At 62.6% G+C, this 27112-nt stretch overlaps 1 protein-coding gene across 3 annotated transcripts; it reads right to left on the reverse strand.

Moving 5' to 3' along the window:
* TMEM201 (transmembrane protein 201) lies at positions 1–27112 on the reverse strand. 3 transcript variants are annotated; one of them, XR_007154957.1, is made up of 12 exons: positions 26912–27112; positions 19659–19779; positions 18975–19169; positions 17610–17786; positions 15740–16086; positions 14940–15143; positions 9383–9615; positions 5385–5456; positions 4536–4835; positions 3549–3686; positions 2427–2634; positions 1–2127 (listed from the first exon to the last, which is right to left on the reverse strand). XR_007154957.1 is itself a non-coding variant. In XM_047872105.1 (11 exons), exons 1-11 carry the CDS (start codon positions 27022–27024, stop codon positions 2030–2032), a joined length of 1998 nt encoding a protein of 665 aa, XP_047728061.1. In that variant the 5' UTR covers positions 27025–27112; the 3' UTR covers positions 1–2029. The 3 variants fall into 3 exon arrangements, 2 of the variants coding, with proteins under 2 accessions (XP_047728061.1, XP_047728062.1); XM_047872105.1 differs by lacking the exon at positions 2427–2634; XM_047872106.1 differs by lacking the exon at positions 1–2127 and having other exon boundaries at positions 2143–2634.

Here is a 27112-nt window from a genome sequence, read left to right on the forward strand (position 1 = left end):
ATCTTTTTTGGTTTCCTTTTTTTTTTTTCTTTTTTTTTTTTTGCTTTTGTAAAGAAAAATAAGGTTGTGTTTTTTGTTTGAAAGAAAACATAAGTAAGCCCCCCTCCCCACTTGGCCTCTCCCCGGCCCCTGCGGGGTGTGGGGACCGGCGGTCCCCGGCGGGAGGGGCCGAGGAGAGGAGAGGGCACTCTTGGGGCTTCCTCAGAGCCACAGAGGAAGGGTACTAGGGAATGGAGTTTGGCTTTGTTAGGCAAAAAAGAAAATTTAAAAACTTGGACACATGTGCCCACTATACAAATGGGGGCCAAGAAGCACCATCTTCGAGTTGGAATCATCTCTGGCAGCTGGACGCAGGGTCCTGGTGCGGCCCCTGGCCCCCCCCACCCCCCACGTCCCCGGGGTGGGGGGCAGGGCGGGAAACAGCTCTCAGGACAGGAGTGGGGGGAAGAGGAGCGAGGGAAAGTCAGAGCGACTCCTTCCCCACATGGTAAAAAAAATCACTAAAAAAGCACCCAAGGCTTAAAAAAACGAAACCTCCCTGGCAGGGAGAACTGGGGGCATCCTGCTTACCAGCAAAATGCCTTACCTGGCAAAGATGTGTAGAAAAATAAAATTAAACTTTATCCCTGAATGATAAAGACCCTTCCTCTTGCCCTCACCACCACCACCCGCCCCCGGCCGCCAAGTCTCAGGAGTCACCAAGGCTGCCAATTCCTCCCCGGGTGCACGTGCCTGTGTGAGACACAGGCTGCCGGTACCTGTGTGCGAGGCCCCGGGTGGCAGGGGCTGCGGGGCTCGGACGGCCACACGCACACACACGCTCCCTCCTCACAGCAGTGGGGGGGGTTCCCTGTGCCAGACCAAGGGCCCTCCTTCCTCCTCTCGGGGGCAGGACAGGACCCCGGCACGGGTGGGGAGGGGAGGGGAGGGGAGGGGGCCGGGCTGTAGGAGCAGTGGCAGGGCCTGAGGGGGCGGCGGAGCGGGAAGGAACGAGAGCTCAAGTGGCCTGGAAACAGAGGCCACACGGAGCCCACGGAGGCAGCAGAATGAAAGGGAGAAAAGTAGGGTCTCAGGGGCTGAGAGGGGCCAGGCTCATGGGGGGGCAGGGGCAGGGGCAGGGCAGGGAGTGGTCTCACTGGAGACTTGCAGGCTGGCGGGGGCCCGTCCTGCAGTGCAGGCTGGGGGCTTGAGCAAGGCCCCTGTGGGCGGTGTGCGAGGGAGGGGCCCAGAAGCGCAGGCCTGGAAGCGGGGCAGGGTGGGCCCTGGGTAGTGTTCTCGGGGTAACGGGCCGCTGCCCGGGAAGGTCACGAGAGGTAATAAAATAGGGGCACAAGCGGGCAGAAGGGACGCTGGCCGGGGGCAGCAGGGTGCTTACACTGGAACTCCGAAGGGCCCTGGCCCGGGGACCCCAAGTACCCGCCTGCCCACCCAGGAGAGCCAGGGGGCTGGTAGTACGGGGGGAGACACGGGCAGCTGATGCCCATCCTCAAGGGGGCCTGCCCAAGGGGTCTGTTCTTCACCGGGCAGGGTCGAGAGCGAATGACTCAGGGACCGTCCCTCCACCCTCCCCCACCCCCCGCCAGGGAAGCCGAGGCAGCCGCAGAGGGATGGGGAGATACAGTACGAGATGCAGGCACAGCCCCGCAGCACAGGGTCCAGAGGCAGCCAGCTCCCGCTGTAGCTACAGTAGTGGCACTCCCGCCGGGCGGGCCGGGTGGCAGGGAGGGGACCGCAGGGCCCCACGGCCCCTGGGGGATCCCTGGCTTCGGGATCAGGGTCAGCACCAAACACAACTGATCTCGGCCAGGGAGACGGGCAGGGAGGAGAGTGACCCCACGGACACGCTCAGCCCTGCGGTCGGCCAGGTGAGGTGCAGGGGTCCCGAAGGCGGGACCGGCCCAGCGAGGTCAAAGGCCCTGGCGAGGATGGCGGAGCCCCTCAGGGGGGCTCTGAGGCCGGCAGTGGTGAAAGCAGCGTGCACCTGGGCGTCTCCAGGCCCCTCCGGGCGCTGGGGGCCACGGACCGCGGGTCAGCGCAGGACCTGGTACAGGTAGGCCGAAGTGAAGAGAACGTTGGCAGCCAAGCTCACGGCCAGGAGGCCCCGGACCAGGGAGGGCCCAACACGACCTTTGAGAGAGAGAGCGAAGAGACCCGGTTAAAAGGTCCCCGTGCAGCAGCCCACCGGCCCAGCCCACCGGAAATGCAGCTGTGGGGCCCGAGGCCCTGCTCCCAGGAGCCTCCCTGCCCAGAAAGACCCCTGAATCTAGGGTCAGTGGGCCCAGTCCTGCCTCCCGGAAGGCACCTCGTCTCCTGAGCCCGTGCTATCAGGCGAGGACCGGGTGTGCTGTACTCGTCCCCCATGAGGGGGCCTGGGGGCATGACCCCCACTTTACAGACGGAAAAGAGACACTTTAGAGGAGCAGTACCCCGCCCAGGCTTCCGGACCGGGGTTCCCGCCCCAGGTCTGTGCTCTGGGGACAGCAGCCATTTCCTGTCGGCTCCAGAGACAGGGAACCATCTTTGCAGAAAGACTCCCCTCGTGACTGTCCATCCATCTTCTCCACACGCGTGTCCCCTGGGGCCACTGGCAGTTGTGCTGGCCTCTGGGTGCTCACAGCGTGCCTGGTGCTTTACCTGGAACCAGGATTTGAGCTCATACTGTGCCTGCAGCCCCCGCACTAGCCCCGCGGTGCGCCAGGCTCTCTGGCCAGCGTCTTCCCCCCGTATCTGTGCTGGCGCAGAGGAGCCACTGCCCACACAGGGCAATGGGGACTTGGAAACGTGGCTGGAAGAGCCGAGGACCTAGGTCTTTACTGTTACGCAATGTTAACTCTGGTAAATGTAAACAGCTCCCAGGGCACCCGGGTGGCTCAGTCCGTTAAGCGTCCGACTTCGGCTCAGGTCATGATCTCACAGCTTGTGAGTTCGAGCCCCGCGTCGGGCCCTGTGCTGCCAGCTCGGAGCCTGGAGCCTGCTTCGGAGTCTGTGTCTCCCTCTCTCTCTGCCCCTCCCCTGCTCTGAGTCTCTCTCTCAAAAAAAAAAAAATAAATAAAAAAAATAAAAAAATTTTTGGGGGGCCGCCTGGGTGGCTCAGTCGGTTAAGCATCTGACTTCGGCTCAGGTCACGATCTCACAGTCCACGAGTCTGAGCCCTGCGTCGGGCTCTGAGCTGACAGCTCGGAGCCTGGAGCCTGCTTCGGATTCTGTGTCTCCCTCTCTCTCTGCCCCTCCTCTGTCTCATGCTCTGTCTCTCTCTGTCTCAAAACTAAACAAAAACATTAAAAAAAAAATTTAAAAAAATTTTGTCTTAAACGTGAACAGCTCCCTGTGACCTTCTGCTGATGGGGCCTGATCCCAGGGTGGCCACGTTGTACGCCAGGCGGTAGCTGGACCTAGAAGGCGCTCGGTGGGTTATCTAGTTGCCCTCTGTCACTCGAGGGCCCTGGAGCGCCTTCTCTCTCAGGGTCCCAGACGGACCAGGTGACCGTGGCTGCGGACCCACAGCCCCTCCGCCCCTCCCCCGCCCCCCTCCCAATCGGAGCACAGACCTTTCCAGGCGGCGGCCTCCTCCACGCACCCCTGGGTGGTGGTGTCCACCACGCAGGTGGAGGACTGAGAGGAATCATCCTCCTTCTTGATGGAGCGGCTGCTGCAGGCACTGCCTCTTTCTGGCATCAACCTCATGTCTGCAGAGAGAAGAGGTGTCTCAGCGGGTGCTCACGGCTCACCCCCAGGCAGAGACGTGGGCCGGCTCTACCTCCAATCCCAGGACAGTGCTCAGATGGGGCCAGCCGTGCCCGTCCCAGCCCACCTGCCCTACCCCGGGCAAGGGGAGGCCAGGTCCTCGTTCATATCCCGGCCACGTGGCTGCCGTGAAGGGAGCTGGTTAAAGATGCACAGCAGCAAACTCGGTCGCCAACAGGCGGACGGCGGCCACAAGGAGGCTTCTGGGGGCACAGGGCGGGGCACGGGGTGGCAGAGGCTGGGACTGGGATCTCAACCCATCCTTCCACCTGTCTGGCCAGTGTTCAGACCCGCTGTGGCCAGACAGCGGGTTCAGACCCGCTTCCGACATTGTAAGAGACACAGGAAATCCACATGTTAACGTGAAAGTTCAAAATTTTAAACGCTGAAGCCTAATTTTAAAAATTTAAAGATGCTTTACAGAGCATCACTTGAGCACAACAAAAACATCCGTGACCAGACAGATGCAGCCCAGCACGGTATCACGTGCTTTTGACCCATCCCAAGGAACAAAGGACTCTCAAGGTCAATTGCAAAAGAAGAAAATAAAATCAGCCAACGGAAGGCCATGTCCTGGAGCGTTCAAGGTCACCAGAAGCCAGGCCGGGAGCGTCTGGAGCTTGGGAAGAGTGGCTGCACACGCTCGGTAAGAGCAAGGGCAGGCCCCGTGTGGCCGCCTGCAGGGTCGTCCCAGCGCCGCACACGACCACAGGCGCCGTCACGGCCCCGCTGGGCTCTCCCACCTCCTGGGAGGGCGGCCGGGGGGCGGGGGGGGGGGGGGGGGCTCGTACCCACAGTGAGCTTCGTGTCCTGCGCCGGCGATCTCTGTGGGACGTGCGGCGGCTCGATGGGGAAGAGGCTGCCGTTGTGGGGCGAGTGTTCGTCTGAGCTGCTGGGGGTGTTGGGGCCCTCCCCGGGGGGCGACGGGAACAGCAGCAGCTTCTGCCCCTTCAGGTTGAGCCGGGCCGGGCTGATGAGGGGCCTGCGGTGGCGCAGAGAGCCAGAGCTGGAGGCCACGGAGCCGGCCACGGAGGGCGCCGGGGAAGGGAGTGGGGACGAGGCACAGCATCCCGACAGGAGAGAGAAGTAATCTGGAGGGCGGGAGGACGGCAGAAACGACGGCTTACGGTAGGAATGAAAACAAGGCTGAATGTTTGCTACGGGCACCGTTATCCCTGATACGGCTGCGTGGTTCCTGGTGCTTTTCCTCTGTTAACCGGAGAGGAAAGATGAGGCTGTACCAAAACTTGGGGACAGAGGGGAGCCCGCCAGGAGCTGAGGGAAGGGAGAGGATCTCAGACCCTTAGCCGCGTCCCCCCGCCCCCGAGGGCACTGACTTAATTTCGGTCAGCTAACTCAGCTAATCCCGAGTGTGGTCTCCGTCAGTCATCACTGATAAGGGTGACAGCATTACAGCTAATCCTAGAAACCACCACGCCCGTTTCACAGAAGAGGAAACTAGAGGAAACTGAGGCAAAGGGCTGTTGGTCACTTGGCCAGGGCTGCAGAGCTGGGAGGCGCAGGACTGAGACTCGAACACAGAACCCCGTGGGACCCCAAAGCTCATGTTTAACCAGGCTGCCGTCCCATCCCACAGGATGCTCTGGAAACCCTGGCCCACACTTCCCTGTCCTCCTTACCTGGAACAGGAACCTCTCCAGATCGAGACACCTGAGACGGTGGGCGGCTCCCACTGAACAGATACCCTGAGTCTGGAGAGGAAACAGAAGGGGGACGGGTCAGGCCCGTGGTAATGACAGCCACCCACCCTCTCCATTCTCCAGCCCCCGTTCTGCTGACATCCAGCCTTCGTCACTCAGGCCGAACTTTCTCGAAAACACGAGCACTCAACAGACTCCCTGAACTACTGTTGGAGATCCGGTTGGCCTGCTCTCGTTTCAGGGATAAAGAAACCGACACCCACCCTCTCCCCCCGTAGCCTGCTCTTTCTGGGGTCTCGCCCCTCCACTACCCTGTGCCTGCCGGCCTGCGCTGCCCCTCGGGGAACACTGAACACGCTGCTCTTCCTCAGCCACGTGCACCCCAAGGGCAGAGACTACACCCCACGTACCCTGTGTTCCCCCAGCGCTTAGCCGAGAGCGGAGTGTGGAAAGATCCAGCGACCACCGTGTGCCATCACGAGCAACTGCTGTTCCACCAGCCTCGGGGCTCTGAGGGTCCCTTGGTCACAGCACGCTGCCCGCCCCTTCCCCCCGCCCCTTCCCCCATAAGGCCCAGGGACGCAGATTCAGGCCAGCCCGTGTGTCTGGGTAAGGGTGGTCACGTGGCCCAAGCGCAGCGTCCTTTCCAGGACTGGTTGTATGGATGCTAGGAGAGCAGTCTCTTTGCTGGGTGTGAGCTGTAGGGGCGCAGGGATGAGCCTGCATCAGGGAGGTGCAGGGGCGAGTAGGGCGAGAAAGAGAGACACAGGAAAGCAGAACCTGGCCCAGTGCCTGAGCCCCAGACCACCAGTGCCTCCCGGTTACCTGAGCCAAGGAGCTGCAGAAACTCTTCGTTAATGCCCCCCGGCAGTGGAGACCCTGGGGTCCCTCCGACCACTGAACGTTCCAAGACCAGCCCGTGTCCACAGAATCGCCCTGCGGCCCCTGGGGCGGGGCTGCTCCCGAGTCCCCTTGCCTCACACCTCACAGGGTAACAGGGAGACCGTGGGTCCTCCATGGTGGCTGGGATGCCACCCACCCCTCCCAAGGGGTCTGAAAGGGAAGCTCCTCAGCTCTGCTGTCCTGGTGGGCGAGCATGGAGAGTCCTCCCAGGAGTGTCGGGCCCAGGGCAGGGCTGCTCCTGACGCCCCAGGCATCTCCCCTCTCCACATTCTACTCAAGAGCCACCGGGGACAGAGAAAGACGTCTCTGCTCAGGGAAACGAGGAAAGCCATCCTACTGTGAACTCGGGATACAAGCAAAATGGCCTTTAGCCACCTTGGAGGAGCTAAGCCTCTGGTCGTTGCTGTTACGGGTGTTCTCATCCCATACTAACGCCAGCAGTCGTGTCTGCTGAGGGCTTTGTTCTAGAAGCTTCCCTGATATCATGCCTACCTCAGCCTGGAGGCACAGGCGTCTGTATTAGACCCTCCCAGGGTCACGGGCTGGGGGCCTGCTTGGCTGCTGCCAGCTGTTGGCTCCTGGCACTTGGCTGCCACATCAGGTGCTCACAACCACCCCATGACGTGTGTATTATCACCAAGCCTGGCTTACAGCTGGGCAAGGCTGAGCCCCCTCATCTTGCCCCCGTCAGACTGGCAGCTGCTGGGCTTTTCTCCAGAGGGAGGGGCGGTGGGGGTACGCCTCAGTTTCTCAACCCTGCGTTTGCTCTACAGGGAACAGGAGGGGCAGGAAGGTGCCTCTCGGAGGTCCCGGTCCCTGCTTCGCACCCTGTGGACATTAACTGGTCTTTTTTTTTTTTTAAAGTAGGCTCCACATTCAGCGTGCGGCTTGAACTCACGACACGGAGATCAAGAGTCGCATGCTCTACTGACTGAGCCAGCCAGGTGCCCCAGTTCTTTCTTTTTTTTTTTTTTTTAAATGTTTATTTATTTTTGAGACAGACAAAGACAGAGCGCGAACGGGGGAGGGTCAGGGAGAGAAAGAGACACAGAATCCGAAGCAGGCTCCAGGCTCCGAGACGTCAGCACAGAGCCCGACGCGGGGCTCAAACTCACGAACCGTGAGATCCTGACCTGGGCCGAAGTTGGATGCTCAACCAACTGAGCCACCCAGGCGCCCCTCCTTTTTTCAAAGAGCAAAAACCAAGGGGCGCCTGGGTGGCTCAGTCGGTTAAGCGTCTGACTCTTGATTTCAGCTCAAGTCATGATCTCGAGGTTCATGAGTTCGAGCCCTGTGTCAGGCTCTCTGTGCTGACAGTGTGGAGCCTGCTTGGAATCTCCCTCTCCCTCTCTCTCAGCCTCTCCCCTGCTCATGCTGGCTCTCAAAATAAGTAAATATTAAAAAAAATTCTTTACATGAAAAGCAAAACGAGACTGCTGTCCTCTGCAGTTGGCACCTCTCTCCCCAAGAGGGCCCTCAGAGGGCTCTGGCAGGATCTGAACCCAGCTAGTCCCACAGAGTCCTGGGAGCTTGGGCCCCTGTCCCCACCTTGGGCCCCTTTAGCCCCATCCCCACCTGAAGGCCTGATGGAGAGTTCCAGAGAACACTCCGGGGGAAGGGCTCAGCTGCTGGGCCTCCCAGGTTCCCACACCCAGGGAGTTCCACGGTCGCCCCCACACCCCTAGATGCTGTTCACAAAGAGCCCACAGAGGTCCCACCAGCAGCAGGGCCACAGGCAGGGGGTCAGGAACTCTGCTGGATGACCATTCCCAGAGGAGGAGTCAGCTCGTGTCTGGTTACACAGAACTATCTGGAGTCCAGGCATGTGGACTCAGGGCAATCCCACCTTGGATCCCACCCACCATCTGAGCCGTTCCTCCCGAGGTACGACCCACCCCCTATGCGGGAGGCCGCTGACCAGCACGTGACAGGGCCAGGAACCTGAGCTCAGGCACAAAGCTCAGCTCCAAGCTGCAGGGGGACCCTGGGCAAGTCACGGGGGTAAGAAACGGGAGCTCAGAGGGGCACCTGACTGGAGCTGGAGCCCCCAACCTGGCCGAGCTGCCGAGGGGCTCAAAGGGGACCCTGACCGCAGGTCACCGAGCCCGTTGTTTTGTTTTTCGATGTTTACTTTTGAGAGAGAGAGACAGAGTGCGAGCCGGGGTGAGGCAGAGAGACAGGGAGACACAGAATCCGAAGCAGGCTCCGGGCTCCAAGTTGTGAGCAGAGAGCACGACGCGGGGCTCGAACCCACGAACCGTGGGAGATCACGACCTGAGCGGAAGTCGGACGCTCAACTGACTGAGCCACCCAGGCGCCCCTACCAACCCTGCTCTAACCCAGATGCCGCCCATATTCTTGGAGGCTGGGATACTTCCTCACGGCGGCTTCCCACCCCCAAAGCTGCTACCCCGGGAGCCAGGCCCCAGGACCCACCCGGAGGAAGAGGCAAAAAAGCCCAGTCTGGCCAGGTGGCTTCCCAAAGAGCTGAGGGCGATGAGGAAAGAAAAACTGGATTTGATTTGCAACGGACTTCCCAGGAAGATTCCACCAGAGAAGGTGAAGGAGGAGACAGAGGGTCTTGACACAGGGACCAGGTGGGTCTCAGCCACACCAGAGCCCACGTGCAGCCAGCGCTCGATAAATGCGGCGGACCCGAGCCACCCCCGGCCCCCTGGGTCACACCAAAAGGCTAGGGGCATATCTTCCAGCCCCCGGGGTCTCAGAACAACGGCAGCAACAATAACAGCGGGAATGGTGGGAAGAGACAGCCCCCAATGTGCGTGGACGTCGAGCGGGTGCCCGCTGCCCTTCCAGGAACCTTACACGCGTCACCTCGCTTGCCCCAGACACCCCCGGGGCAGGTTCTACTCTACCACTGTCCTCGTTTTCTTTGAGGGCACCTGAGGCTCACGGCGGTGAAGACCCTTGACCGGAGGCAGCCACTGAGCGGATGCACTGGGGTTTGACCCCAGCTCTGCCTGTCTCTACAGCAGGAGCTCTAACCACCTCCCGCCCCGTGCCCAGCGGGCGCCCCCGTGTCCCCCGCCTGCCCACGCTGGAGCGCCTCTTACCTGCCCGAGTCAGGGAGGGTATGGTCCCCAGCGAGAGGGCCCGGCTGAGGCGGCCCGGCAGCGAGGAGGGCGAGGCCCGTCGAGGCGAGCGGAACAGCTGCTGGCTGGCGAGCGGCAGGAAGCCGGGCGGCGTGGGGATGAACAGAGACGGCGAAGGGCCGGTGGCGCTCGGGCAGGGCACGGCCAGGCCGGGGCTCGTGGGGAAAAGGCCGGCCGAGTCTCTCGGGAAACACCTGCGGGAGCCCGTCGGGCGCGGGAGAGAAGAGGAGGGTCAGCCCCGGGAGGCCCTGGAGGCGGCCTCCACACAGGTCCCGGCCCCTCTCCCCTGGTGCCAGGTGGGGCCGGAGTCGGGGTCCCAGGGAGGCGTGCGTTAGTTGAAGCGGAGGAGCGGCTCGACCACAGTCACGCCATTAGGAGCGGGTGGCTGGGAGGTGCCAGCGTGACCCACCCCTCCCGGCATGCCCCCTCGGGTCCCACTCAGCCTCACAGCAAACTAGCTCCACTACGAGTCTCGGGATTAAAGTGACACTGTCGCCCTTGCCAACCTCATGCCGACCCTTCGCCTTGAAGCAAGAACGCCCGACCCCCGTGCCAGGCGCTCAGTAAAAGGCCAAACCTCGGGCTTCCCCTCGCCACTCTGGGCTCCGTGCCCAGAGCCTCCTGACAGGGCGGCTGAGCTCAAGGCGCCCCCTGCTCCCCGGGGCCGGCCTCTGGGAACCCCACTGCTGCTCTCTGGTCTGGGACGCTCCTCTAAAGCCCCTTGCGGAGCGGAGGGGGTGGGGGCGGCCAGGCTGGGGACTCCCCGGGGAAGAGCTCTTGCGGGACGCAAGCCTAACTCCAGCTTAGAGAAGACCCGTCAACGATCGCAAGGCTGCCCAAAAGACGGAAGGTGACAGTGTCTCTTTAACTCGAGAATGGGACAGATCACACGATGGGACCCGGTGGCCCCAAAAGCCAGAATGTCAACCATGCTTCTGATTAAGGCAACCGATTATGGGGGGAAGGGGGGGGGGGACGGAGGCAGTTAATACATTAGTCCGCCGTCTGGACGGAGCTGGGGGAGGTCCAGCCTTACCTCAGTGCCAAGGGACAATTGGGGCCATGGACAATGTGCCGATGGAGGGGCAGGCTGGCTCAGGCCCTGCAGCAGAGCCGGGGGCCTAAGGGACCCGCCCTGTGCCCATCACGACCACACTCTCAGGGCGCTGTTAGCCACACTCCACTCCACTGACTCGCTCGCTACTTCTCAGCCCCACCCCCTTAAACACCCCTTACTACGAGGCAAGTGTGGGGTCTGCTGCTGCCCTCCTAGAGAATCATGGGACCTTTTCATGCCTTCCGGGAGCACCAGGAGACCACCTGGATGTCAGAACCAAGGGCGGGGCCCTGCATTTGGGGGACATGGGGAAACCGAGGCAGGAACTCATCAAGCCAATCACCAGAAGGGTCTGGACAACCCCAGGCTGGACGTGCCTGCACTCCACGTGCTGACTTTGTCCTGCCCAAGCCTGTCTGACACCTCCCTCCCCACCCCCACATCAGCTGGGATAGAGTCTGCCTCTTAACAGAGAACAGGATTTTGTGTCATCATTTGTAGAGCAGTGACACCGTATGGCAGAATGGCGCCACCACCTCGGGGATTAGCTGGGGGAGGAAGGGACACTGAACTCACTGAAGATGCCCTGGGACCGTTGGCCAACTTGCTCTGATCACGTGTGAAGCCGTCCCCTGCCGGGGCCTGCACCTCCCAGAGGATGCAACGGGGGCAGGGCTCGCCAGTGCCCGTCGGGCAGGCGGTAGGACCCTGCGCTGGGCATCCTGCACCCGCCCCCACCGCCCACCCCCGGCAACCAGCGAGTGAGGGGAGAGGCTCCAAGGTGGGCTGCGGGGTCCAGAAGTGGTCAGCTGTGCCCGGGAGAGGCTTCCAGCGTCTTTCCGGCTCTTCCCTGCTTTTCCCAGATCCTGCTCACACCTGGGGCCGCCACCCCAGTGCTTAAAGCTCAGTCTCTCATCCATCTGGCACAGGTGCTGTTCCCAATCTCTGATCCCACTAAGAATGTTGGCACCGAGCAGGAGACAGTTCTTTGGTCTGACCCCTCTTGCCGTGACACGCAGTGACATCAGTCAACCAGCAGATCCTCATAAAGTGCCAAGCGAGCTCCCATCGTGGCTCTGTGGCGGACGGTCCCTGGGAACCTCCCGCAAAAGAGCCCAATCTCTGCCAGGCTTCGGAGAGCTCATAAGTATCGAAGCTTCCTCTGGCAAGGCCCCCTCCTCCCTCCCCCACCCCGACCACCCTGCACCCACGCACCCTGTCTCAGAGAGGCACTCAGCCCTGAGTCCGAATCTATGTCCACTGGGATAGATGGGTTCCGGGACAGGTCAGGAGGCTGTACCGTGTCCCATCTGACACTGAGGGGGCTGTCTGGTCTTTTTCGACCCAATCCCAGTGCAAGACGGGAGCAGAAGGAGAGAGAGAACTACATTTTACGTAGCAGTTTATTGAGACGGAGGAAAAGACGACCCAGCAGGGCACGTGAGGGCAGCCAGGCCCGGAGCCGCCCGATGCCCACGGCGCCAGCACCCAAATCTGACCCCCCGTGGGCATGCCTGTACCCCCGCGTCCCCTGCCCCCGGCACAGAAACCTCTGAAGGAACGTGAAAGAAAAAACAAAAAAGACATGGTACCTGACGGCCGCCGGTAAAAGCAGAGTCCCGGAGGCATTTATTGAAAATACAGCATGAAAAACAAGACATCTACGGCCAGGAGTTACGGTTACAGCAAGCGTCACCGGCCAATCGTCCACGGTTCTACTACACGACCAGAGGGCAAGACACTGCGCAACAGTCACGGACAGAAGACACACGGGCTCCTCCCGGGCAGGTGCGTCGAGGCGGTGGCTCAGCCCGTGGCGGGGACCCCGGACGCCGAGGGAGAGGACAGCCAGGGGGGGCCTCCCTCGCGTCTTGGAGACGGTCCCCCCGACCCCAGGCGGTCTGACAGTCGTCCCCAGTGGAGGGGACAGAGGTCCTCGGTAGGGGCAACACACTTCCAGTTAATAAGCCATGATCCCAGTGATGCCTGCACTTCCTCAGCTGTTGCCAGTAACATCAGAAGGCGCTGGGAATATGCTCCAGGTCATGAACTTTAAAGGACAGACACGTAATTTTTAAAAAGTCACACAAAACTCTAAAAAGCGCAGGAAGCCTCCCTCCTACGAGGCTCGGCTCACGAGGGCGTCTTTCCGTCCCCGGAGAGGGCAGGAGAGACATCTGCTCGGCAGGGGCTCCTGGCCAGCACGAGAGCCGGTTATGGTTATTATAAATAATTTAACTTAAATACACACATACACACAGATGTCCCGCTTCTACTCAACGCCAAGAAAAGCAGTAATTAGCATCACGCCATCAGTTTCCTTGAGAACGGGGGATCCACACAAGAGGGCGGCTCTGCCATCAGACCAGCAGATCTCCGCCCGGTACCTGCCGCCTCCTCTCCCCCCGTCAGGCAGGCTGACTGGGGGAGAAGGGACAGGCGGACGAGCAGTCCCCCCCACCGCCCCAGCCCAGCAGGGTCTGCCAGTCACCTAGCGCCTCGCCCTCTACAGAGAACAAGCAGAGCCCAGCCAGGCAGGGCCCTGACTGAGGCCACACGGCTAAGGGGGCCGCTCCAGACCCATCCGGATGCCAGGCTGGGCGTGAGTGGTGTGGGCTGGCTTCTTAGGGCCCCAGGAACACAAGGACCATGACGGTGGGGCTCAGGCCCCATGAGGGGCCCGTCGGGGTGTTAGCTGGTGGCCCCTTGCCGGGTGTGACCCTCACACGCATGGAATCTGCCTCTGTCCTCCCCGGGCTCTGATGTGTTGTAAAGGGGAGAGCACGGGGTCACTCCTGGAGGGAGACTTATACTCAGAGTGACGAGTGGCAGGGCACCCCGGCCCTGGAGGGATCTGGGGCCCAATGTGGGGTCAGCAGAGGGCAGAATGCCTGGATGGAGACAGCCTTGGGCCGCCTGCTGCCAGCGCAGGTGGGGGTGGGGGGGGGGGGGCGGACACTCAGAGACAGTGCCCCGGGCTAAGTGCTTCCTCCGCACGTATCCACATCTAGGTCAGCATTCAAAGACCCTGGAGAGAGGCCCACCTTCCATTTCACAGATGGTAACCGGAGACTGGGAAGAGCAGGGGCCTGGCCGGGACCACACAGCTACTGAGTAGCAGCCCTGTTCCCCTGGAGCGGTGACTCTGGGTCAGCACTGTCCCTACCCTCCCGCCTGACCCACAGAAAGGAAAGTGCCTCACAGGGAAGCACAAGGCAGGAGGCCCGGCACCCTCCACGAGGGGCTCCAGAGGTCAGGAGGGTGGTGACAGGCCAGAGAGGGACAAGGTGACAAATGACCTGCTGCCATGTGTGTCGCTCTTGGGCCCCTGCCCTGTGCTGCCCATAGGGAGCGAGAACTTTCCCCAGGCATCATGCGGGGGCGAGCGGAGGAGACGGGACGTACCAGGCGTGCGGTGGGGGAGCAGGGCAAGGGCACTCGGGTCTCCACCGCCAGCCAGAGAGGGCAGCCTTGGCTCAGGAGGCCTCACCCCAGCCCCTGCAGTCCCGCCTTTTCAGGGGAGAGCCAGGTGCATCTCGGAAGAGGGAGCAGCGCATGCGTGCCCTGGTTCCGTCTGGCCCCCAGCAGTGCCCAAATCACAGACGAGTAAGACTGCTCAGAACCCCAGCTGGGCGAAACCCCCACGGCCTGGCTGCTAAGACGCTTGCTGACCACAGGGCCAGTGGGCCTCTCTGCGGCCCACTGCGAGGAGAGCCTCGCCCCACACACCCGTGGCCAGTCTGGACCCAAGAACTGTGTTCTCTGTTCCCAGGGCAGGAGGTTGAGGGACAATGGGTCTCAGGAAGGTCTTGGAGGAGGAATTGAGCTATGAATCCTGGGGGGGTGGAGGGGCGGCGGCAGCGAGCCCTGTGTCCTCTTGGGTCCCCGGCTCCGTGAGGGCTGGCTGGACAATGGGCAGGACCGAAAGGACAGACCGGGGAAGTGACGTGGAGACAGGGTGGGGGGCTCTGCTCTGGCCCCTGCTCAACAGCACCCGCCCATGCCCAGCAGCCCGAGTAGTCAGGCCACACGGCAAGGGCCCAGCCCGCAGCCACTGTCACCAGCCCCTGAGATGGGGCAAAGTGAGAGGAGCAGCAGGCAGCAGGGACCTGACCCCCACCGCCCGCTCAGGACCGGGGTGTGGCCTCTTTGCACTGCCAGCCAAGGCCCCCAGTCAGAGGCAGGTCGCGTGGGCCACCCGTGTCCCAGTCTGGGGGCAGCGATGGGCTCTTTGGCCAGAGAGGTGGTGCGGCAGTGGTGGGTGGCTCTAGGGCACTTGGGGAGTGGGCGGGGAGGGTGGCTTGCTGGTGCTGGAAAGCACGGGGGGGGGGGGGGGGGGGGGCTCTAGGCTGGGCGGGGGCAAGAGTGAGGCAGGTGACAAAGACGCAAGTCACAGGGGCCCTGCTCTGGGCCCGTCCGTCCATCTGTCCTCCCCCCCGCAGTCACTGCTGCTTCTCTGACCTTCGGGGCCGGAACCTCCGCGTGCCTGTCGCCTTCCTTGTGGCCACGGCTGCCGTGAAGCCCACCAGGCAGCACAGGGATGTGGTGCTGAACTTGAGCGTCTCCAGCCAGCCGGGCGAGGCGGCCTGTAGGTACTGCTCCGCCAGGTGCAGCCCCAGCAGCAGGGCCCACAGGCAGGTAGAGAAGGCGTCGATCCTGCGGAGCCTGCGGGGCAGAGTGGGGGCGGCGGTGAGGGCCCCCAGCAGCAGGACAAGAACCCCCCCTCCCTCCTGTGTCCACTCCCCCCCCACCAACCCGGCTTGGAGGACAGAGTCCAGGGCCAAGAGGAGAGCGGGGAGCCTCGGACTCCCACTTCCAACACCTCCACGCTGCACAGCCGAGCAGCTCAGTTCCGCCCAGTCTATACAACCGAACCTCCCTCAGAGCCACTGAGCCAACACGGAAGCCGCTCATTACAGGGTCTGCAACCGCACAGGGGGCACAAGGGCCCCACCCGGACCCCCGACGACCGCAGAGGCAGGTGACTGTCACCGCCCGAGGGGGACGAAAGCACGCCACGAGGCCCAAGCGCACGGCGGTGAGGGGCAGGCTGGCTCTGGGTGCCACCGCTCCCTCTCAGGCAGGCCACTTGTCTTCCTCTCGCCCCTCAGACTCCCAGCTGCCGGGGAAGAGAGACCGTGTCTGGCTCCGGCCACACCGCGGAGCCTAGCGTGTGGCCGTGTGCCCAGCAGAGCCTCTCGGCTTCAACCCGAGCGCGTTTCCTCCCACCGAGTCCCGGCCCTGCGCGGCCCCACACGCACCTGATGCGGCCGGCCAGCAGCATGGCCAGCAGGCAGGTGAGCAGGCCCAGGGCCACGACGCCCATCTGGTGGCTCTGCCCGAAGGCCCAGGCCTCCTGCAGCTTCTCTGCCGCGTGCTCGGGCAGCAGACCCAGCAGCTGCTGCCAGCCGTCGACCCCGGGGGCAGTGCCGTTGTCAGGTGTGGCTGAGCCGTTGCCACCAGGCGGCAGGGCCGGGGGCAGGGTGGCCTCTGGGGCGAAGGGGTTGCTGGTGCCGCAGAACGCGATGGTCAGCAGGAAGGTGCAGGCCAGGAAGGCGAGGGCGCGGAGCACAATGACCTGGACCGGGGCCTTCGCCGCGGAGAAGCTCTGAGGGAGAAAGACCGGTCGGAGGGGTGGCCGGAGCCACCGACAGCCATTCCCGGTGCCCACTCTACACGAGGGCCTGGCCGGCCAGCGCCCCCAAGCGCCCGCCGAAGAGTCCACCTGGTTCCTGATGGTCAGAGGCGGCGCCTTCCTCACGCCTTAAACCCTTACGTAATACCAGCTTGGTCTCTAGGTTTCCTGCTGGGTTCCACTCATCTGCCTCCTTTCTTGGCCTTCACCCGCTGGGGAAGTCACCCCGGCCGGCAGGGGACTGCTCTGTCACGTTCTTCAGAGGAACCCTTTTGGTGGTAGGGTGATCGGGTTTCTTTCAAATAAGTTTTTTAAGCATTTCATCAGGTTCTCATCAGAAATTCCTATCGTGATTTTGAGTGGAATTGCAATAAACAGAGAAGAGGACTCCGGCCAAACTGAAGTTAAAAAAACCCAGTCAAAAAAACACAAAAAACGAGCTGTTTGGTCTAGGAACACAGCGGTGAGGGGGGAAGCTGAAGGTCAGCGTCCTGCTGTGCAAAACCGGCCGCGCGGGCCGGTGGTGTGGCCTCGCGGTCAGGGACCTGGCGCTCAGACTGGAAACCACATGCCAGTTGGACACACAGCACATCTGGGCAGGAACGTCTCTGGCAGGGGATGGTTTTTACTTCTAAATCCACTTGCTACTACCTCAGGCTTTTTGAAATTTTTTTAACGTTTTATTTATTTTTGAGAGACAGAGCACGAGTGGGGGAGGGGCAGAGAGCGAGGGAGACACAGAATCTGAAGCATACTACCTCAGGTTTTTTAAACCAGAACATTCCATTAACCAAGTATAGTGATAATTAAAAAGTTTTTGGCCAGGTAGTCTTGGGTTCAAATCTTGGCGCCCAGCCCTCTGCAAGTTCGCGAACTCCGAGTCTGGCTTCCACAGCTGTAGACGGGAGTCACAGGGCCTCAGGGGGTATCCACCACGAAGGGTGCTGGGGGGAGCGCGTGCCTGTGTCGGAGAAGTGCCCGGGTCCGGTAGGACCCTCACAACCCCTGGCCCAAGCGCACAAATACACATGTATTGGGGCATCTGGGTGGCCCAGTTGGTTAAGCTTCTAACTCTGGCTCAGTCATGATCTCGTGTCTGTGGGTCCGAGCCCCGCCTCGGGCCCTGTGCTGACAGCTCGGAGACCGGAGCCTCATTCGGATTCTGTGTCTCCCTCTCTCTCTGCCCCTCCCCCGCTCGTGCTCTGTCTGTCTCTCTCTCAAACATAAACAAACACTAAAAAATTTGAAAACACGTATGTGCGTATTACAACACCGACCCACTCTTCTTGGGATACCTGCTCAGGCCAGTGGCACGAAGGGGCCTGTGAACAGCTGGGAAAGGGGTCCCGGGGGAAGGCTACTGCCTCCAGGCAAAGGGTCTCGGCTCTGAAGAGCTGCCTACAGTCTCGGGGGGGCTCAGCCCCCCAGCAGGGGTTTCCCGCACAAAACCAAGGGCCGTGACTCCCCAGACGCCCCGTGGGGTGCCCTGCTCCAACCTGCGTGTGGGTCTGGTCGGCTTCCCGGCGCTTGAACTGGTGGCTGAGCAGCAGGGCACGCAGCTGGCGGTTCTGGTGCTTGATGTAGTACTCGACGGCCGCCTGGCAGGGCCGGCACAGCTTGTACATCTGCTCCAGGTGGTGCCGATACACCTCGATCTCCTCGTCATACCTGCCCTGCGGGGGGGGACAACAGAGGCCCAGAGTCCTGGGGGGGGCCGCTCGTGTCGAGCAGGTCAGATCTGGGTTCACTTACAAGGGCGGTGACCACGAATGAGTCGTGCCCACTCACAACCCGCTTCCTCCGTGCCCAGCAGGACCGATGGCCTCCTCCTGCCTGTGGCGATGTTGGCCACGGGGGGTGGGGCCCGGCCCAGAAGCCGACACACAGCAGGGGCCCAGAGGTGACAGGAGCCACTCTAGCCGAGTCCTGTTGCCGCACAGGATGCACCTGGAGGCCAGGAGCTCGGAATGCGGTCCCTGCTTCGGGTTCCGCTCCTGGGTCCCAAGAGCTCCAGCAGGGCAGGTGAGCCCAGGGAGAAGCCAGCTCTGGGTGGACGCTACTTAGATGGAGGCAGAGGCGTGCCCGTGTGCTTAAGACCAAGGGTCCAGAAAACACCAGGGAACCAAGGGCTTCAGTGGGAGCTGAAGGGTTCTTTGGGCTCCAGGAATATTTCAGAAGATTCGAGTCCCACACCCCCTTCTCCCAGAGAGGCAGCAACACACCTCTCCTTCCCTGTTGCCAGGGGAGCCGAACATCTCAGTCTGCAGTGGCCAGGAGAGTTATCAGTCCGATCTCTGGCTGGGACTGAATGTGCCACAAAAGCTTCTCTGCTTGCCAAACTGCACACGCCTTCCCTTCTTTATGCAGGTTCCCGGTCACCCCTGCCTCCTCCCCTCCCGGCGGGATCATGGGAAAGCCACAGTCTCTGGGCCTCAGCCGGGCTCTTCTCCCGCGGTCAGGGGACCCCTGGGGCGGGCGAGGCCTGGTGGGGGGCGAACTCTTAACACCAGGCTGCTCCCCTATCTTCCTCTCCCCGGAACTGCAGGGCAAACTGCCTGCCCGGCCAGTGGACAAGATGGACTCAGGGACGCGGACAGGACTGGTCCAAGAGGGCCCGCGTGGGGCGCCCAAGGACCCGACCTCCCCCTGCCCCGGGACACGCCCCTCTGGCAGGCACTGGGGTTTCTACGACGACGTCCTGGGCTTGGAGCCCCGGGGCAGCAGCAACCGCGAGACGGAGGGAGGGCGAGAAGTGTGTTCCAACGGGGACGGAAGAAATAACACACCCGGAACGTGGGGCCGGCGCGGGAGGGGGAGGGGGAGGGGGAGGGGGCCGGGGCCCCGCCTCGCGCCCACCTCACCTCGTCTCGCGGTGCGAAGGCGGCCAGCTGCTTGATCTTGGTGGTCTGGTGGTGGCTGCACCTGCGGCACAGCAGCACCTGGCTGCTCACCCACTGCTGCGGCTGCGCGGGGGGGCGGGGCCCCGGCACGCTGCTCACCACGTGGTTCAGGTGCTCCAGGTACTGGGCGGGGATCGGCTTGTTGTAGTCGCCGTTCTGGGGGTGGGAGGGGACCCGAGTCAGCAGCGGGGAGAGAGACTCAGGAGAGCCGCCACGGATGCCCCGTCCGGCAACACCCCGGGGGGAAGTGGCGGCGGATCCCAAACACCCCCTTTCTTTACAAGCAGCGGCAGAAGACTTTCTTTTAAAGCAGCTTCACGGGGAGCCCGACAGGCAAGACGCCGCGAGTGCGGCCTGCCCCCTCCCTCGGAATCCTGCCGTGGGCCGGCCGCCTGTGTTTGTGAATCGAGTTTTCAGGTCTGCACCACCTGGCAGAGCAGGGCCGCTGCAAGGACAGCCCGCAAAACCGAAAACACGATCCGGCCTCTGCAGAAAGCCTGCCGACCCCTGGTCTAAGGCAAAGCGGTGGATGGGGCCTCAGAGCCGGAAACATCTCGGTCTGAACCCCGATCCGCTGCTTTTCGTGGCAGGGACACTGGACAAGCTGCCCGGGCCCCCGGCCCCGCCGGCCCCGCCCGGCCGTACCTCCTGGAAGCCGTTGTACTGCTCGCAGTGCGGACAGTCCCAGCAGTTGCGGTTCCCGTACGGCACCACCGTGTCCTGGTTGCAGAACCAGCAGTTGACGATGGTGTGCGTCGGCTTCATCCTGTGGACGAGGACACGGTGGGGTCAGCCGGGACGGCGCCGCCACCCGTGCTACGGGGACCAGAGAAAGCATGGGGAAGTAGGACGGGGGACCCGGAGCTGAAGACGCCGCAGCCGGGAGAAGTGGCGAGGCGAGGGGCTGGGCTGCAGGCTGAGTGCTGGCCACAAGGACCTGCAAGGAGGCCGAGGCGGGGACAGCGTCTCCTCAGGCCTCCAGGCGAAGCCTGGCCTCCTCCCTCCCAGCGCCGGGGGACAGCTGAAGACGCACCAGATACCGTGGCACCAGCCCCTGGTATCCTGGGGCTCAGGCATGGGGGCAACGCGGACCAGAACCTGCCAGGCCACAGAGCCGAGAGTGACCAGGCTCGAGGACCGCCCTCCCACCCAAGGCCCGCAGACCTCCTGAGCCCGTCCCTGGGCTGTGCAAACAGTGCTCCTCAGGGAGTTTGCAGATGGCAGGAGCCTCCTGTGCTCCAAAGATGAAAAAAAACCCCAAGAGGGTAAGGTCAAGGAGGCTGAGGGGCGGGGACTAGGGACAGCTGCTCAGACTGGAGCCAACCCTCTCTGCTGGAGGGATAGGGTAGGCAATCCACAGTGGCCCTCGTTGGCCACACGTGTGGTGACAGGTGGGGGCTGTAGGATAATCCCGGCCCAGACACTGGGGGATCTGGGCTCTGGGCCCCTCCACCCACCTCACTGGCTGCAGGGTGGGGGGAGGGGGAGGGAAGGGGGGAGTACAGCAACTGCCCAACAAACGCCTCCAGTCCCAGGGATCTAGCAACAATGCAGGCGATGGGTGGCAATTGCTTGAGCCCTGGGGTCCCGGCCTCATGGCTCCTAATCCCCCTTGTCGTCCCCCAGAGGCCACCTCCAGATCTGGGGCGCTGCCTGGGCCCCCAACGTACTGGGCAGCCGCAGCACACGTGCTGCACGACCCCAGGAGTCCTGGCTCTGCCAGCCTCTAGATGTGAGCCCCAGGAGGCTCCTCCTCTCCCAGCCTGGCCTGCCCCTGCAAAACGCGAGCGGTCACGGAACCTGTGCGTCCATGTGTTACAACCATCCGCTGACACGAGACACGTAAAGGTGCTGTGCGAGGCAAAGGGCAAGCTCTGTCACCCTCCTGTCCCCGGGCCTGTCGGGGGCCTCAAAGGAAGCTCCTGACGCCGCAGCTGCCTCCTGGCCGTGCCCCTCCATCACCCCCCACTGAGCGCGGGCAGGTTATGAGGGTTGTCCGGGCCTCAGTCTTAACCACCTGCCAACCGGGCACAAGAGCGTGTCAAGGATCGGAAGTAATGCCAGTCTAAATGCCCAGTAAGTGGTAGTTATGGTGAGAAGGGGAGGGGGGAGAGGAGGATATGCATCCAGGCGCCGCAAGGAGGAGCCCCAGGGTCCACAGAGGGCACCCTGGATCACCCCCAGCAACCACAGCGGCATACTCCCTGCCCCTGCTCAGGCCAAAGCCCTCATGAGGGACCAGGGACCGCCGCATCTTGTCAACAGCAAGAGGCCAGAGCAAAGCCTGGCCACGGCAGCAGCGGGCAGTGTGGCACTGCGGTCACGGTTTTGTGGTGTGGCCTTCTGCGGAAAGGCATCTGCCTCCCGGACCGTCCACTTCTTTATCTGGCCAATGGAGATAACGATAAGCCTTGCCCCAAAGGGAGGCTGCTGAGAGGGTAAACCAGGGAGTTTAGGAAAGTGCTGAGCCCGGCAGCTGCTTGGCACAAGGCAAGCTGACGGCGTCCCTGGGCTCCACGCTAAGAGCAGTGGAAGGCGGCGCCAGGCAAGGTGAGAGGCGGGGAGACCCGCTCTGCCTGGATGCTGGCACTCTGGCTTTCTCTTTGTGATCTGCACCTGCTTTACAGGCCTCTTTGTCATAGCGCGGGGGAGGGGGCACGTCCCAGTGAGTGACGATGCAGGGTGAGAAACCTCTCACCTGACCCCCGGCTCCCTCCATTCTCACCACGGGCCTCCTCGACATCCCTCCACGACACACTCAGCCTCTGGAGAGAAGCCAAGCAGAGGAGCTGGAGGTCTGAGAATAAAGAGAGAGCTGGGCAGGACATAAAGACACAGGCCCCAGGAGCCCATGCAGGCCGTCAGGACCTGTGGCTCTGGGCCCAGGGAGCCCCCGGAGCCCCTCCTGCCCCAGGAAGCCATCATTTCCACTCTGAACCTCCAGCCCTGTCGCTCAGGAAACGAGCCTGGCCTGGAAGCGGGTGGCAGGAAGGGGAGGCAGGGGATTAGCTCTGGTCCCGGGGGCCAGTGGCTCTAGCTTGTCACTCTTAGCCCGTGGTAATCCCTGCCCAGGGTGGCGATGAGGGTGGGGAGGTGGGGGGGGGGGGGGGGTCCACGGGCCACCGAGTCCTCCCCCACAGTTCCTGCGCAGCCAGCCCTGAAAGTGTCCGGGGCCTGGAGCAGCGGACGGGCCAGCGAGCGCTCGGACGCCGGGCCCGAGTCGGCTCCCCCACCAGCGACGCCTCTCCTCGGGCTCCGCGCGTGAGACCCAACCTGGGCTGCGCCCACCTCCACCTCTACCTGTACCAGGCCTGACACGGGAGGGTGGGGTCTGTTCTGAGCCAGCTTAGCGCTGGTCCTGCTCTTGCTCAGGAGGTCCCCCCAGGTCCCTTCATAAAATCTCCAAACCGCTTCTCCCCCAGCCACCGACCCCCAGTCCAGGGAGGTTCTCGGACGCACCACTCTGAGCCGGGGAGGAGTTCTGAGGTAACAAGACGGCACATCCCTGTGACACAGGCAAGACTGAGACGGTCCCTGGCCAGGCGGCCTTGGGGGGAAGGTTGGGCCCCAGCAGGTGGGCGGCCAGGAGGATCTGGAAGGGTTCACCCAGCTTCTGCCGCCGGCGTGCTGAGCTCCCGGGCTCTGCTGGAGCCAGAGGAGACCCCAAGCGGCCAGGAGCAGGGTGGGCCCCTTGGGAGGGGAAAGGGGCAGCTACATGCTCTGGACCCACCCCTCCGCAGGTCCCAAACACACCCCACCCCGACCGCGGTATTGCCCCATCAGCCCCGACGCGCATTTAGTTAAAACAAAGCTCACGCCCGGGCATCCTGCCATCTCCTACAGATGGGGGCAGGGGTGTCTGCTGTAGGAGGGAGCCCGCCATCGGAGGGATGCAGCTTTAGGTCCCGGGCGCCTGCTGTGAGCCCAGCACGGTGCCGCAGGGAGGAGACACAGGGATGGGGCTTAATCCCTATCCGAGGGGGTTTCGAGTCTGGGGAAGACTGTCGTGTCAATGTTCCCACCAGGCCGCGAGAAGTACCCAGCCTCCCAGGAGGGGCCTGGCATATATATAGCTTCTGACTCTGGGCACCGTGCATCAGCTGGGTGGGGTCTGGAAGACCATCTCTAGGAGAGTCAGGATGGTTCCCTCAGGAACCAGGAGGTTAGCCTCTCGAAGGGCCCCAAGAGGACAGCCCAGGACAGCCTCACAGGTGAGGGGATCCTTGCTGGACCCCCAGGAGGCTCCTCACCTGCTCCTCTGTGCCTTGAATGGACAACATACGTGACCCTGCCCACCGAGCAGGTGTCTCCTGGGCTGTGGCACCAGCAGCGCCGAAAAGCTACTTGGTGTCAGAGCGCCTGGGTGGCTCAGGTGGTTAAGTGTCCGACTCGTGATCTGGGCTCAGGTCACAATCTCACAGTTTGTGACTTCGAGCTCCACCGTCAGCACAGAGGGATTCTCTCTCCCCCTCTCTCTGCCCCTTCTCTACTCACGCTCGCTCTCTCTCAAAATAAATAAACTTAAAAAAAAAAAAAAAAAGGCAACTTGGTGTCGCCCGGGGCCTCCAAGGCCTCACATCCTGCCTAAAGGCAAACCTCAGGGAGATCCACGGCAGTCCTGCGACACAAGACAGCCCCTGGGTCCACCTCTCCCAGGGGAGACCTGGCCTGGAGACGGCCGACTGCCCTCCTTCCCCTCGGCGCAACCTGTGCTTACGGAGCACATGCTAGGTGTCTGAGAGCCAGAAACAGGCACAGCTCTCCACTTCTGATCTGGACACGAGGACAAGAACAGCAACTTCGCGGGGCAGCTGGTGACAGATGTCACAGGAAAGGCCGACAAGCAGAGCATTTGCCATCATCCTAAAGAATGGTCAGCAGGGCAAAGTGAGCAGGCGGCATTCAAACAGACGGGACTGCTAGGCCCAGGGGGGGAGGGGACACCCGGCGGGGTTCCAGGGAGCGGGGCCCCGCAGCCGGCGTGCGGTTCCATGAGTGTGGCCAGAGGCGGGCGGGAAATGGGGACTCTGGAGGCCAGGAAGAGGCTCTGCTACTTAACCCAGGAGGCCGCTCTCTTCGGTCTCCAAACACCAGTGGACAATGCAATAAACACCACGGGAGGGGAGGCCCCTGAGGCCCTGAGCAGGCAGGAGCTGGCACGAGATGGACCCTGGACACAATGCTGAGCCCCAGAGTCCAGAGGTGGGGGGTCTGGGGTGGGGGAGGCCCCAGGAGCCATCATGACCACGTGGAGGCAGGGCCAGCAAGCCCACGGAAGTGTAAGTCGGGCTCCCACCCCACGCTGACAGTGCTGGCCTCCCGCGTGTGCTCGGCGAGTGTGGGGCCTGGTTAGGAGCTGAAAGGCTAGAGTGGATCTGCTGCCTTTTGTTGTTGTTTGTTTTTTAATATTTTTAAAAGTTTATTTATTTACTTGGAGAGAGAGGGAAAGAGAGAGAGAGGGAGAGAGAGGGCGAAAGTGGGGAGAGGCAAAGAGAGAGGGAGACGGAGAATCCCAAGCAGGCTCAAGGCCATCAGCGCAGAGCTCGATGTGGGGCTGAGTCGGACACTTAAACAACTGAGCCACCCAGGCGCCCCTTTGGATCTGCTGTTTAACAGTCGGGCACTGGAGGACAGGAGCGCAACTCCTCCAAGCCCTGGTTTCCTCATCTGGAGAATGGGTTTCTCGAGGTAGCAGTGTGCAGGTGCCTCCGCGGGTCGTCAGCAGTGAGTTACTGATGATAATCTGGGAAAGACTGCGGCGTTGGGAGGGCTGCAGTCCTTTGGGGAGGGAACTGGCCTCTCCCCCAGGCTTGGGGGGGGGGGGGCAGTCTTCCCTCTATATCCCTCTGTCATCTCCACCACTGCTGAGCCCACAAACACCCACCTGGCCAAGTCACTTTCCAGAAACAACTCTCACATGACCTCCCGAGGGTCATTCAAAACCCATGGTGCGGCCAAAGCCAACGCTCCCCAGTCACAGCGTTCTCCCTGCCGGAGGGAGAAGGGCTCAGTCTCTGCAAGCCTGGTCTTGCCTGTGAATCGTGACAGTGGCCAATTTATGACGCCCAGACAAAAGCCAATGCTTTCTGAAAATCTCAGAGCATCCTGGGAAAGGTCTGGTCCTTCTCAGCCCAACCAAGAGGTCCCGATGCCACACGGTGACACCCTGGTGTCGTGCTGCTGGAGTGAAAGGCCTTCCAGGTACCCTCGGGGCTCCCCTCGGAACCAGCTTGGCCAGCACTGCACCAGGTCTCCAGACTCCCAGGGAGGAAAAAGCCGTGGCTGCCAGCCCGGGCGGGAAGACAGCACCCCTGAGAACAATCATAGCAGCTCGAGGGACACTGAGCAAACCCAGTCAAAATTCAGCCACACGGAACACAACTGAAGAAGCTTGGCCCAGGCCCTGATCCTTAGCGCAACTCGCCCCATCCCAGCGTAAACTGGGAGGCAGCGGCGTCCTGGAGACAAACCGGGCCCTGGCCTCTGCTCTGCTGTCCACATGCCCTGGGAAGCAGAGCAAATGGCCACCCGCCTCTGCACTTCAGCTCCCTCCCTTGCATAAAATGACCACTCTGAACCCGCTGGCCGCGCTTCCAGAAACTGCGCAGCGACTGGGACACTGGGAGACGTGGGGTGTCAGAGGCCCCCTTGGGAGCTCCTTCAATCCCAGCTATCTTCCCCTGGGAGGCCACCCCCTCCTCGGCCTGCCAGTCTGGCTCATCCTGCAGATGCAGCTGATGTCCCTCCTACCCTTCCTCCTCCAGGAAGCCTGTGACTCAGTCACCCTCACTTCTCTCTCCCTTGGGTGAGAAGCAGTACATAGCGGTGATTAAGGAAGAACAGCCAGACTGCCCAGGTTCAAATCCCAGCTCTAGCCGCTTGCTACATGACCGCAGGCAAGTTCCTTCTCTTCTCTCACCTCATAACCGAGCTCTGCAGGTCCCTTGCAGATCCCATTCTGTCCCCAGAACGTTCGCACAACCCCACCTTTTCCCCCCTGTCCTCTGAGAGCCTGGATCAGATGGGGAAACAGCTGGGCTGCTCCTGAGGCCCTGCCGAAGCAGGAGGCCACTAAGCTTTTTAATCCCTGATCTTGGGGGCCCCATCAGAGAGGCCAGCTCTGAATATGGGGGTCAGCACGATCTCTGAGCCCTGCCAAGGGCTGGGGCAACTATCGAACCAGCTCAGCTCAGCAGCAGCCCCAGCCCATTTAAGAGTATCATCACGCTTTCCAGCTCTTGGGGGCAGTATCGCCCAGGGGTTAGGAATACAGGCTCCAGGGCCAGGCTTCGGTTCACACGGTGGCTCTTCTAATTAGTGGCAATTTAGCTCTTTTGTCCCTCAGCTTCCTTCTCTAGAGAGAGCAAGGGGTTGTGACTCTGACCGGGCCCCCGTGAAATCAGAACAACGCCTGAGACCGCGTATGCAGACCAGAAAGTGCCGGCTAGTGCCCTGCCACCCCAAAGCGCGCCCGAGGAGCAGGGAGCTGGGCTGAAGGTGGAAAACCGCGCAGTCCGATCTCCGCTGGAATCTCCCGCGGGTGTCGGGCGCCGAGGTGGGCGTGGGGCGGCCCTGCAGATCGCGCGGCTCGGCAGGCACGCGTCTCCGTGGGGGAGGAAGTTTGTAACCCACGCGCTGGCTGTCGTCGTCCGCCCCGCATTCCTGGGATCCCCCGGGCCCACCGCTCCACCCCGGCCGCTTCCCGACCCCAGATTCCAAACCCGGCCCCCACCCCGGGGACGCAAGCGTGCAGAACGGGTCTCCGCGCGGGGGCACACGGGCCGGGCCCCCACCCCCACGCCGCGGCCTCGCGGGCAGGGAGACGCCGTGCGGCCCCGGAGCCGGCCGGGGCGGGCGGCGGGCGGCGGGTCGAGGCCGCGTGGGCCGCGCGCACTCACCTCCGCGCGATCCGGTAGAGCAGCACGCCGGCCGCGGCGCACGCCGTGACCCCCAGGCCGCCGGCCAGGCCGGCCGTGGGGCAACGGGCCAGAAGCGCGCTCACTCCCTCCATGGCTCCCCGCGCGGGCTGCGGGCGGCGGGCGGCGGGCCGTGGGCCGCTGGGTGGGGGGGGCCGATGGCCGCGGGCCGCAGGCGGGACG

The sequence above is a fragment of the Prionailurus viverrinus genome, chromosome C1 (assembly GCF_022837055.1).
Source record: "Prionailurus viverrinus isolate Anna chromosome C1, UM_Priviv_1.0, whole genome shotgun sequence".
Taxonomy (NCBI): domain Eukaryota; kingdom Metazoa; phylum Chordata; class Mammalia; order Carnivora; family Felidae; genus Prionailurus; species Prionailurus viverrinus.

Excerpts from the sequence above, each read along its gene's own strand:
- TMEM201 (XM_047872105.1), bottom strand. The coding sequence starts at position 27,024 with ATGGAGGGAGTGAGCGCGCTTCTGGCCCGTTGCCCCACGGCCGGCCTG. Across the intron at positions 19,780-26,911 it reads CTCTACCGGATCGCGCGGAG|GATGAAGCCGACGCACACCA; the intron begins GTGAGTGCGCGC and ends CCTCGTCCACAG. Across the intron at positions 4,836-5,384 it reads TGGAGAGGTTCCTGTTCCAG|ATTACTTCTCTCTCCTGTCG; the intron begins GTAAGGAGGACA and ends CCCGCCCTCCAG.